The following is a 12,129-nucleotide window of genomic DNA, read 5'->3' on the forward strand; positions in this document are numbered from 1 at the left end:
GTGTGTACGATAACATCATAGGATGGAAACTCACAAGTAGGTCGATCATCTAAGATTACACAAAAGGAAACGATATCAGGGAGGTTATTTACTCATGGGTTTCCAGGTCAGGTGGTCATGGTGCATGGCTTTAATCTGCACTTGAGAGGCAGAGGCAGGCACATCTCTGTGAGTTTGAGGCCAGGCTGATATGACGAGCGAGTTCCAGGACAGCCAGAGCTACACAGAACAACCCTGTGTTGAGACAGAAAGTTTCCTAGCCATTGGTTTTGCACTTGGAATGCAGAAGGAATCAGAGACAATGGGAGGGGAAAGGAGGGAGGGAGGGAACACAGCTGTGCTCTTGGCATGACCTTAAATGGTGTTCAGGCCTCAGCAAATGTGGATGGAGACAGATGTTGATAGTCTTCCCAAGCTTCTTCTTTCATGCACGGTAGCCCAGTGACATCATGAGTCCAGTCTTGTTTTCTCACCTGTGTATGCAGAGGACATTGCCAGCCAGGGCCTTCTTTGGAGAGCATGACGAGTATCAACTGAGGACATGACCCCTCCAAGGTGTGGTTGAAGGGGAGGTGTGTATTGTAGATATGAGAAAGAGTACAGCCAGAGGCATCTGAAAGAGTCAGAGCAAGCCCAGGGGTTGGGGTCGGGGAGAAGGAGAAGTAGATTGAACATGGTCAGTAGGCTGGACTTGGTCATGAGAGGAGAAAGAGAGGAAGAGAGTGAGAACGGATGACAGAAAGAGTGTGGGAGCCGGATGGCTGTGGAACATGGGAGTGGGGAGCAAGCTGAAGGAAGAGTGGGATCAAGGTTTGTCCAAACCTGGAAATCTCATTCTGAGTAGGATCACTCCCCTCTCCCATCCTGGGCCACATACCCTAGCACACGTTATCTGACCTTTGCCCACCAGAGGAGATCACATAGCCTAGTGGCCAGGTTAAACTTCCTCTCCCCTTATAATGTCATGTCCCCCAGGACCTGGAATTCCTCCTTTTTCAAATGAGTCATCTCCAATACCCTGGCCTTGCCCAATGATGTACACTCACTGCAAAAGTCCCTACCCAGACTCTAAAGGTTTCAATAGCCTTTGTTTCCCCCATTAATGGATCTGGCTCACTGAAGCTGTCTCCTAAGTGTCTCTTCATTGCACCCAGAGATATCTGAAGTCTCTTCCACACGTAACCTTTCCCACCTTGCTTCCCCTTTCAAGATCAGCCAGTCACTCACTATGAGTGAGGAAATGGAGCCTGAAAGACCGAGTGCAGGCTAAAACAAAACAAAACCAACCATCCAAACACCCCCAGATCCCCCCGCCCACAGAAAAAAAACCCTAAGGAGAGAGGAAAGAATGAGAGAGTCTTCTCCTTGCCTGGGGCAAAGGAGGAGAATTCTCCCTAGTGGTACAAGTTGAGAAGAGCTGGCGGGGTTAAAAACTTAGCTACAACCCAGGGCCAGATCCAGGACTTCGAGTTGGCCCACCCTAACATCTACCCCATCTATGAACTGCTGGAGTGTGTGAAGGGGCTGGTCCTGCAGAACCAAAGCTGCAGGAGCTCCATAACACAGGGCAACAACAGGATATCTGAGAGGAGTCCTGTGAGGATCCAGTATTGGTAGTGTAGCAGAGCCCAGAGATCTTATACCAGACCAATGACTCATTGCAATAAACATTTGCAAGAAAAGCTGTGTGACTGCAGCTTCCACAGCAGGATTTTGTTTTGTTTGAGGAGAGATTAGGGTGGGATTGGACTGCATGAGTAAGATTCAGAGAAGAATCAGAGAGAGAGAGAGAGAGAGAGAGAGAGAGAGAGAGAGAGACAGACAGAGAGAGAGAGAGAGACAGAGACAGAGAGACAGAGAGACAGAGAGAGAGAGAGAGAGAGAGAGAGAGAGAGGAGAAGAGAGAGAGAGAGAGAACGTGGGAGAGAGCCAAAGTTTAAGACCAAAGGGGCTTATGTCTGAAATTTCAGGGTTGTTGAGAAAAAGAAGCTGGAGAAGGATAGTGTGTCTCCATCCTCTCAGCCCCTCACCCTCCCTTTCCCCCTAGCCCACTCCACCCCTCCTTTGAGAAGTGCTGAGACGAGCCAGTGTGCCAGCATGGATGCTGTCGCATATACTTATGATACTTAGAGAGCCTGAAGGCTAGCACACACTCTGGTTAATAGGCACCACAGTTAGCCATTTGTCCTGAGTTTCTTTTGGATCTGACGGGTAAGAGGAGAGAGACTGTTTAGTCAGACTGATGCTGGGGTAAGAAAGTGCCTACCCAGTGTACACTGTATCTGTCCACCATGACAAACGGGCAAGCGAATTGATGAAGGGACTCAACTGCAGGTGCCAGCATTTGAAGAAGTCATCATTGAGACTTGTTGTTCTTCTGTGCCTGTGTCAACATCCACACTGTTTGAGACAGGGCCCTTTCCCCACTGCATGCACCAGTCTAGCTGGCCTATGAGGTTCTTGGGGTCTTCTGTCTCCACCTCCCATCTTGACACAGAATCACTGGGTGTGCAGACATGCGCTACCACAACTGGCTTGGCATAGGTGCTGGGAACTCAACAAAGGTCCTCATGGTTGTGTGGCAAATGTTTTACCCACCATGCCTTTCCCCCAGAACTCTATTGGCACCCATTTGTGAAGTCATCCATTGGCCCTATATGAAAACTAGACTTAGACACACATATTTCTGGTGATGTTCCAGGCACAATTTCTGAGAAGTTAAGAAACACGACCCTAAAAGGCAACTGAGTCTGGGGACCCTTCAATTAGAAATAAAACCTATTTGAACAGAAGGACTTTCTCTTCCTTGAATGTCCCGCCCTTTCTTTATCTCTTCTGCTCTTTGGAACAGCTCGATGTTATGCTAAAGGTTAGCACTCCCTCACCCTCCTACCTGAACAAGGCGATCTGATTGCTGCTTCAAGGAGCTTACTCTCATCACACATGCGTTTGGGGGCCAGCCGTCCACCATGAAGAGCCCTTGCAGAAAGTTTTCCCGGGGTCAAACTTTCCTGCTTCTGACTGGGTTGACATTGGTCTTAATCCTGCTCTCCATTGTTAAGGAGACAAGAACAAGGGTTTCCAGGTAAGAAGATGCCTATCCTGTCCTTCCTAGAAAAAGCACCTGAGGGGAGGCCTGGGGAACTCTGAGACACCTATGGGTTCCAGGGGTGTTAAGGTGAGGAGTCTCATAAAGAACTGGGAAGGAGCTGGTGGTGTTGACCAATGTATCTGGGATACCAGGAGGCTTGTGTGAAAAGTCAAAGAGGCTTCTAGTAGGAATGACCTGCAGGAGAATCACTCCAGCTCTGCACACCCAGTCAATGCCACAGGCTCCTGAGTTAAGAGGTATGGCAAACAGCTTGATACCCGTTGCTGTCTAGACACTTCTGAAGCTCAATACACTCATCCATTGTGTGACACACAGAAAGAATTCAGAGCTGTGCTCTTCTGTCCCGGGTCCTCATTGACTTGGGAGCTGTGGGAGCCCCCTCAGCAGGAGTCAAGAACTGGAACACACATTCCCAGTGTAGACTATGATGTTGTCAGAGCTGTGGGGAGGTGGGATGGGGTGAGGGGCAGGATCCTGAAAAGTGACTCAGGGGTTCCCTCCTCAGAGTGGAAGGATTTCCCCAGGAAAACCTCAGATATTGACTGTTGAGGCCATGTCGGCAAGAGCTGGGGCATCCAACAAGCTGACTGAACCACAGAGCAAGCAGGAGCCTCTCTGTCCACGCCAGGTGGTAGAGTATATAACCTGAGGAAAGGGCTCTGGAGGAGGTGTGGTTCAGTGGTAGAGAACTTTCCCAGAATCTCTGAGGTCCTGGGTTTATTTCCAGCACTGGAAAGAGGAAGAAGGGAGTGGATAGAAGGACAGATGTATCGATAAATAGATTTATAGATTGATTCATAGTTTATAGCTAGATATGTAGGTTGATAGATATATAGATTTACAGATAGATAGGTTGATAGAAATATTAGATAGGTAGAAAATTAGATTCATAAATATATTAGATAATGTTAGGAGCCACAATAGGACAAGCTAATAGCTAGCAGGCAACCTTCTTGAGATGATCTGTTTCAGATTAATCCGCGACAGATTTGCTTTTATAGACAAGGAACTAAGAGAATTCATTTTAGGAAAGATTCCTGTTATTAATATGCTTTTCCTGTTGTTATTAAACATATATATCAACCACTAGTTATTAGCCCGCCCTTTTGAACAAATCTCTGGAGGTCTACGAAGATGCACTGTTTCGTAGTAATGCTGTGTAGTCAAATAGATGACTTATTAAGTCTTAATGATGATTCTATAAGAATTCCTAAAATTATATCAGTGAATATTAAGCTCTTTGATAGTGGGACTGCTATTAGGTCCTCTTCTGATGGTCAAAAGTGCAGTGAGAACTCTGCAGTCTCCCATGTGTCACCGGCTAATTGCTCTGAGATAGTCACCAGGTTTTGTCCTTCTCAGAGCACATTTCAAGAGGTTGTAAAACAATTAACAAAATGTCATAAAAAGGGAAGTAACGACTTATCATAGATACTAGGACAGAGGATAAAATATTGATTGGGTCTATATATACAAAAGTTCACCAATAACTTAGTTATGGCTTTAAACCTTCAGTGAACCTGTGGAGCTGAGACAGGTGATGGGTGTTTACCCAGATAATTACTCCGAATGGATATGCATGCAAACGTTCTCTGTTGTAAACTTCTATTTCAACTTATGATTTGATTTTTTGTGTGAACTTGTGATGAACTTTGTAACATGTGATCGTGTGTTCTGAAAGATGTTTAAGTGCTGAAGACAAAGAGAGGAAGAGGAGAATTTTTTTCTTTTCCCCTCTTAGAAGAATTTCCCCCCTCTCTACTTAGGATCTTTCTGCTTTTCCACATTTTCTTAGATAGCTTTCATAGGAAACTTTTTACAATTTGGTAATAAATACTGTAATCACTTTTCAAAGTGTCCCTTTTTCTTCAAGTGACTTCTGACTAATAGACTCAAAGCTAAGAATCTCAGAGTTTCTGCTGAGATTGTACAAAGGCTATGTTCGTACTTAATCCTTTGCTGTTTTAGGAAGAGGTGCTTGGTGCCAGAGACTGCAGTTCCCGGTCTCAGAGGATCACAGAAGGTAGATCAGCCACAGTAGCATGGTAACTTACACATAGATAAGTAAACGTTTTATTAACAGGAACCCTAAATATCTCGTAAGACAAAGTCTTACCCTCTGCCAACACTCTTCCCCATTCCATGCCTCATGAAGAACCAACAAGGAAGAAGAGTCTGCTAGGGCTGGTGGCAGGCAAGATAGACAGAAAGATAGATGATAAAGGATAGATAGATAGATAGATAGATAGATAGATAGATAGATAGATAGATAGATGATAAACTGAACATAGGCAGACACACAGTGTCTAACTATATAAACCAGGCTAAACTCACACTGATGCTCCTGCCTTAGCCTCCCAAGTGCTAGGATTACAGGCATGCACTGCCACTCAAAACTAGAATGAGTTTCAATCAGCTCAAGTGACTATAACACGAAGCCTGTTGAATACGTTGCATATAACTAAGTTACAAATGACTGACAGACGGAGAAATTGCCATGGAGAGGTCTCTGGAAGAGGGAGAGTCTAGGAGGGCGCCGTGGAGGTACGCACACAGACTGTATGCAGTTGGGTTGAGTGACCAGTAAATGGCCTGCAGCAGACGAGGAGTCTACAGAGAATGAGCTCACATAGAAAATCCCCCAGCCTTCCTCAATGGGGAAGTCACATCCCCACTATGGAGGGCTTCCCCTCTAGCCCAGGAGATAGGTGGGGCTAGTGAATGGTAGCAAAGGATTTTTAGAGCAGAAAGGCAGCTTCAAGAAGGCGAGGGTTTGGCCCACCCAGTAAGGTAGTCCAGGGCAGGGGTGGAGAGATTGCCTAAGTAGTTAACTCGGGCAGGAAGTGCTGAGGGAAGAGACTTCTGCCACTGAAGCCCAGGGAGGAGGGACAAGAAAGAAGTGAACTTCAGGAGACATTTTAAAGGAGTGGTGGGAGGAAGAGGGGGCACAAAGGTGACTACAGGTTTTACAGCTTGGAGGGGTCACCGTGCTGCTGCAGGGCAGAAGAATGGAAGCAGTAAAATCAGTAAAAACCAGAGAGCAATAGACAAGTGGAGTGGAGCAGCCATGACCTCAAGCACTGGGGTTGGTGGACCTTGAGTCTGAGGCTAGCCATCACCACACAGAACCCTGACTCAAACAGCAAGGCAAAGCTTTGAAGGGACTGGGGAGATGGCTCAGTCAATCTAGCACTTGTCACACAAGCACGAGGATCTGAGTTTGATTCCCAGCACTCATGTAAAATCCAGGCATGGGGGGATTGCTCCAAATTTCAGTGCTTGGGAGGTAGAGACAGATAGATCCTGGAGAGACGATGGCCAGACAGGCTTCCTTAGGCAAACTCTAAGCCAACAAGACATTCTGTCTCAAAGACCAAAGAAGAAGGTTTCTAAGGAGACACCAGAGGCCAACCTCTTGTCTCCACATGCATGCACACACATGAACATACACATACACACACACACACATGTGCATATGCACACACATGGGCACATGCATACACTTGCATATGCACACACATAGAAACATACACATACTTGCACATGCACACACATGGGCACATTCATACACTTTCATATGAACACACATGGGCACATGCACACACATAAGCACATGCACACACGAGTACGTGCACACACATGAACACATGTACACATGAGTACATGCACACACAAGAGCACATGCAAACACATAAACACATGCACACACATGAGCACATGCACACACATGAGCATATACACACACATAAACATATGTACACATAAGCACATACATATACATGAGCATATGCACAAACATGAAGACATGCACACACATGCACATGCACACACATAGACATCTACACTGACACATACACAGGTAATTTAATAAAGTTTAAAATGCTGAAAGGAAGCTGTGAAGAGTTTACATTGCTTTATGAGGCTCATTGTGAAGGTGACAACACCCTCTTTTATGATGACACGTCAATTCAGAACTGGGGTCACTCTGTGTGTGACTTTGATCTTTACAACGGTACAAGTCTAATGTTTGCAAACTTTTTCAAAGATGATAGATATGAGGTCCATAAAAGTCAATGATGGTCCTACCCAATCTGGAGGCTACAAAACAGAGGTTAAGGCCCTGGGTGCCATTTTTACTCTATTTCTTCCTGAGCTCTTAAGAGATACAAAGTCTAACAGAAGAGAGCAAGTCATATAGCTGAAGAACTTGAGGGACTTGTGTGTTCAATGGTCTGCTGTTGTTATTAGTAATGAAGTTAAGCTGAGCAGTTGTTATAGAAGAGAGGGGAAGAGGTACAGCACGTAAGGGGAGTGCAATGAGATCACGGGGACAGGATCACTTAGGGACGTGAGACTCGTGGGAGACTGAGCGAACCTAAACCAAAGAACTATGGGACTTGTTAGTTTCATTCTGTTTGGTGTAAGACATAGGCAGATGATAAAGTTATTGGTGCACAAGCATGAGGATCTGAGTTCGAGCCTCACACGCACAGGCGCCATGTAATCCCGATGTTCAGAGGCAGAGGATCTGTGGGGTGCGGTCGGCCAACCACTCTACCCAAGTCAGTGAGAATCAGGTTCAGTGAGAAACTCTGTCTCATAAAATAATGGGAAGGTGACGAAGGGAGACGTGTGGGCTTGCAGGCTCATGCACGGCTGTATTTGTGGTATGTTGTTATTCAATCTGGGAGCTGAGGATTCAAACCCAAGAGCTCACGCTTGCAGAGTAAGAGCCCACCCTCTACAATCTGAGCAGTCTCCTCAGCCCGCTAGCGATGTGTGTGACGGTTTTATGGAACGTCCAGCCTTCATCACATGTTCTCTGTGTCCAGGTACCAGTTTATAGAGGACAATGAATCAAGTCTGCAGGGGATTCCACAAAAGGCTGCACCCCAAGGACCCATCGTGACCCTGCCACCCACAGTTCACAAGAAGAAGACAACCTCTGTCAGGACAAAGGGGGTGGAGCTGCAGAAACAGGACAGAGCGACAGCCCGAGGAGAGCGAGGAGAGGGGGCGGAGAAGAAGTTGGAGGTTAAAAGGCCAGCACCAGAGAGTCCTAAGAACAAGGCAGACTCTGAGGCAAAGATACCTGCTTCAAAACATCTGGACAAACTATCAAGAGCTACAGGAGCCTTGTCAACAAGGAAGGCACCAATGGCCACAGGAGCTGCCCCAGCCAAGAAGAAGGAGGTCCAGCCCACCCCAACCCCTGCCTCTTTCCCACACCCCACCACACAAAGACGCCAAAGGCTGAAGGCCTCCGACTTCAAGTCTGAGCCTCGGTGGGATTTTGAGGAGGAATATAGCTTGGATGCGGGCAGCCTACAGACGGTGAGTCTGATCCTTCGCCATGATTCTGCACTATGCAACCCTAGCAGCCATTTCTGCCCGTGCTCAGCCTGACACTTGCTATGGGCCCACACTTCCTTCTCATAACAGCCAGAGTCAGGGAGGAGAAGGAAGGTCCAAAATCAACATCTGGACAACTCAGAAAGCTGTGGCTGGGAAGGAATTTGTTTGGGAACCGTTGAAGAAGACGTGGGGCAGGCCCACATTCTGTGAGAAGAGAGTGTGGCCAGGTCTGCGGTTCAGTACACGGGACTAGCAGACGAGAAGACACAGCCTAGAGCACAAATGTTCCCCTCCCAGGGGTTCTCGAATAAAGCTGCAAACACTCAGCTCCACGTCACCTCCCTAGTCCTTCTCACCCCGCCTGGATTGAAATACTGAAAAGCTGCTTGTGTATACACGCAGAGCAGGGTCATTCCCCAACAGAACAGTGCACACATATGTGGCCTTCAGAATTGTAAGGTGGAACTACTTAGGAGCTGAGAGGGCCCATTTTCTGGGACCAAGATGGACCCAGAATGGAGAGTTAGGAAGCCAGACCCTGGGGTCCAGAGTGAAAGAGAGTGTAGTGAGCAAGAACTTTCAAACTGCACCCCCTAAGCCCAGCCTCTGTCTAGTGGAACCCACCCAGCCCCTGGCCACTCCATTGTCTGACCTTTAAATGTCTTCCTGCACATAGACCTGCCCTGGCTCTGTGAAGATCACGGCTTCCCATTCACCATGGCTACAAAATATCTTTCTGCCCAACATCACTCTGTTCCTGGACTCAGGGCGCTTCAACCAGAGCGAGTGGAACAGGCTAGAGCACTTTGCTCCGCCCTTTGGCTTCATGGAGCTCAATCAGTCCCGTGAGTCCTTTCTTCAGAGCAGAGGGTGGCTGGTTTCCTGCCTTGGGTCAACCTCCTTCCAGGGCTCTGAATGGAGCCCGGTTCTGTTCCAGTGGTACAGAAGGTGGTGAGCCGCTTCCCTCCGGTACCCCAGCAGCAGCTCCTCATTGCCAACCTCCCTACTGCGTACTTCACGTGTATCTCCTGTGCTGTAGTGGGCAATGGAGGCATCCTCAATAATTCACGTATGGGCCAGGAGATAGACAGCCATGACTACGTCTTCCGGTATGTTCTCCCTCTGTTGCTATGTTCTTCCTCCGTTGCCTGTAGATACGAGCTCTTCTGGGAGACCCAATAAGTGTCCTGGAGTGGTTCGAATAGGAATGGCCTGCATACACACATCTGGGTGAATGCTTGGCCCATGGGCGTGGCCTGATTAAGAGGTGTGGCCTTGTTGGAGTGGGCGTGGCCTTCTTAGAGGAAGTGGGTCACTGTGGGGATGGTCTTGGAGGTCTATGCTGAAGCTCCACTAAGTGTGGCACGTAGTCTCCTGCTGCTGCCTGTGGATTAAGATGTAGCACCCTTAGCCCCTTCTCCTGTACCATGCCTGCCTGCAATCCCCCATGTTCCTCACCACGATGACGATGGACTGAACCTCTGAAACTGTAAGCCAGCCCCAATGAAATGTTTTCCTTTATAAGGGTTGGCATTGTGGTCACAATGTCTCTTCATAGCTACAAAACCCTATGTAAGACATGTCTCCATATCATTATCTAGAAAATGGAGCGTGTCTATAACTCCTGCCTCCCCGCTTCACCTTTCTCACGGGACTCCACAAAAATGTCTCTCCTCCATTCACATCATCTGGTTTGATTTTTCTATACAGACTGAGTGGAGCCGTTATTAAAGGATATGAACAGGATGTGGGGACCCGGACATCCTTCTATGGCTTCACTGCCTTCTCCCTGGTCCAGTCTATCCTCAATTTGGATCGTCGAGGTTTCCAGCATGTGCCTCTGGGGAAGGTGAGAAGTGAGGAATGGGCATGGCCATAAAGTCCCTGGACAGGGGAGGCCAATGAGAGTGAATGGGCGTGGCCACACAGCCCGGAAGACAGAATAGGCATGGCTATACAACCCTTAGACAAAGTGGGCGTGGCTACATGGCCTCTGGACAGGGAAGATAGGTGTGCCTTGTGTGGATGGAACCTAGGTCACCACAAGCTCTGTTCACATGAGGAGGACAAGAGCAGTGACAACAGCTACTCAGGCCATGGGATAGTTAGGGAACAGTCTCGAGTGACAAGTGGGTTACCTTCAACTCAGTGTCCTCAAGGCAGTTCTCCTTGGTCTTCAGGATGTCCGATATCTACACTTCCTGGAAGGCACCCGGGACTATGAGTGGCTGGAAGCTATGTTCTTGAATCGGTCCATGGCGAATACTAAACTTTCTTGGTTCAGGTAACCATTTTTCTCCTCCTGCCCCTGAAACACCGGGGCCAGACTGAGAAGTGGGTGAGTGACTTCAAAAGGGTTAGTCAGGTGGGACTGCCTCTGTGCCACCTGGTGATGGGAAAGCGGTCACACCATGACCACGACTTGGCCTCCAATGGCCCCAGTGAGAGAGCGGGGACTGAGTGACATATCTCTGGCTGCAGGCATAGACCCCAGGAAGCCTTTAGAGAGGCCTTGGACTTGGATCGATACTTTCTGGTACACCCAGACTTTCTCCGTTACATGAAGAACAGGTAAGAGTAGGAAGCCCACAGAGGGGCCGGGTGCCTCTCATCCTGGCTGGCTCCTGACACTTGGGAATCTGGCTACTTTGAACAGGTTTTTGAGGTCAAGGACCCTGGACACTGCCCACTGGAGAATATACCGCCCCACCACTGGTGCCCTTCTGCTGCTTACAGCCCTTCACCTCTGTGACAAGGTAAGGCTGCAAACCTCTGACAGAAATGGGAGTGAACATGTACACCCTAGGGACCTGTGTGCAGAGACCTCAGGCCAGGAGCAGGATAAAGGGACAGTGCCCCAGGAGGCAGCCACTCCAGTCCCAGCTCCTCTTCCATTTTTCTGCAGGTGAGCGCCTATGGCTTCATCACCCAGGGCCACGAGCGCTTCTCTGATCACTACTATGATGCATCGTGGAAACGGCTCATCTTTTACATAAACCATGACTTCGCGTTAGAGAGAACGGTCTGGAAGAGGCTGCATGATGAAGGCATCATCCAGCTGTACCAGCGCCCACAGAGTGGCAAAGCAAAGAACTGACCAGGGCCTGGATCGAGGTTCCCCTCAATCACTTACAACAGGGGTGTAAGGGTTCCTCAAATGCTCCTTCCTGTCTCCCAGACTCAAACCTGCTCCATGCCCTTCCAGAGTCCCAAGGAACAGGTGTGCATGACAGAGGGTTTGGAGTCCTTTGGAAAATCACCGCAGGCTCTGGGCATTTCCTGCTCCAACCGCAGCCTTAGAAACAGAGCCAAACCCCAAACAATTTAGTCCACCTTACTTTACTTTTCAAACACTGCCTTCAGAATTTTGGCCTCTGGAACGCAGAGTATCAGTAAAGCCCAAATCGAGGTGCTTATTAGTGGGTGGAAGGAAAACAAAGCAAGATAAAACCAACTTCATTTAGATTTAGTGCCCAGTAGGGTATCATAGGGCTTATGATTTGCTCAGACTGTGCAGTAGCGACTCCGGCCGGCAGGGGGCGGCAGCTGGGCGCCCGAGAGCAGATTGACTTTTGCTTTGCTGGAGCAGCGCTTCTGCAAGGTGGAGCCGGCCCAGCACTCAGGGTTCAGGGCTGAGCAGGATGAAGTCCAGGAGGACGCTG

At 48.4% G+C, this 12,129-nt stretch overlaps 1 protein-coding gene across 1 annotated transcript; it reads left to right on the plus strand.

Annotated features, from left to right (window-relative positions):
* The first annotated feature begins 2,880 nt into the window (after nt 1-2,880).
* LOC116909942 (alpha-N-acetylgalactosaminide alpha-2,6-sialyltransferase 1-like) lies at nt 2,881-11,911 on the plus strand. Its single transcript, XM_032913716.1, has 9 exons — nt 2,881-3,085; nt 7,945-8,446; nt 9,144-9,312; nt 9,405-9,576; nt 10,178-10,316; nt 10,648-10,751; nt 10,949-11,038; nt 11,124-11,223; nt 11,373-11,911. The coding sequence occupies exons 1-9, from the start codon at nt 2,970-2,972 to the stop codon at nt 11,562-11,564; spliced, it is 1,584 nt and encodes a 527-aa protein (XP_032769607.1). The 5' UTR covers nt 2,881-2,969; the 3' UTR covers nt 11,565-11,911.
* Nucleotides 11,912-12,129: the final 218 nt, after the last annotated feature.

Source organism: Rattus rattus, chromosome 9 (assembly GCF_011064425.1).
Source record: "Rattus rattus isolate New Zealand chromosome 9, Rrattus_CSIRO_v1, whole genome shotgun sequence".
In the NCBI taxonomy this organism is placed as follows: Eukaryota; Metazoa; Chordata; class Mammalia; order Rodentia; family Muridae; genus Rattus; species Rattus rattus.

Coding starts and splice junctions, on each gene's coding strand:
- LOC116909942 (XM_032913716.1), top strand. CDS start 2,970: ATGAAGAGCCCTTGCAGAAAGTTTTCCCGGGGTCAAACTTTCCTGCTT. Junction 10,317..10,647: donor AGCATGTGCCTCTGGGGAAG/GTGAGAAGTGAG, acceptor CTTGGTCTTCAG/GATGTCCGATATCTACACTT. Junction 10,752..10,948: donor ACTAAACTTTCTTGGTTCAG/GTAACCATTTTT, acceptor CTCTGGCTGCAG/GCATAGACCCCAGGAAGCCT.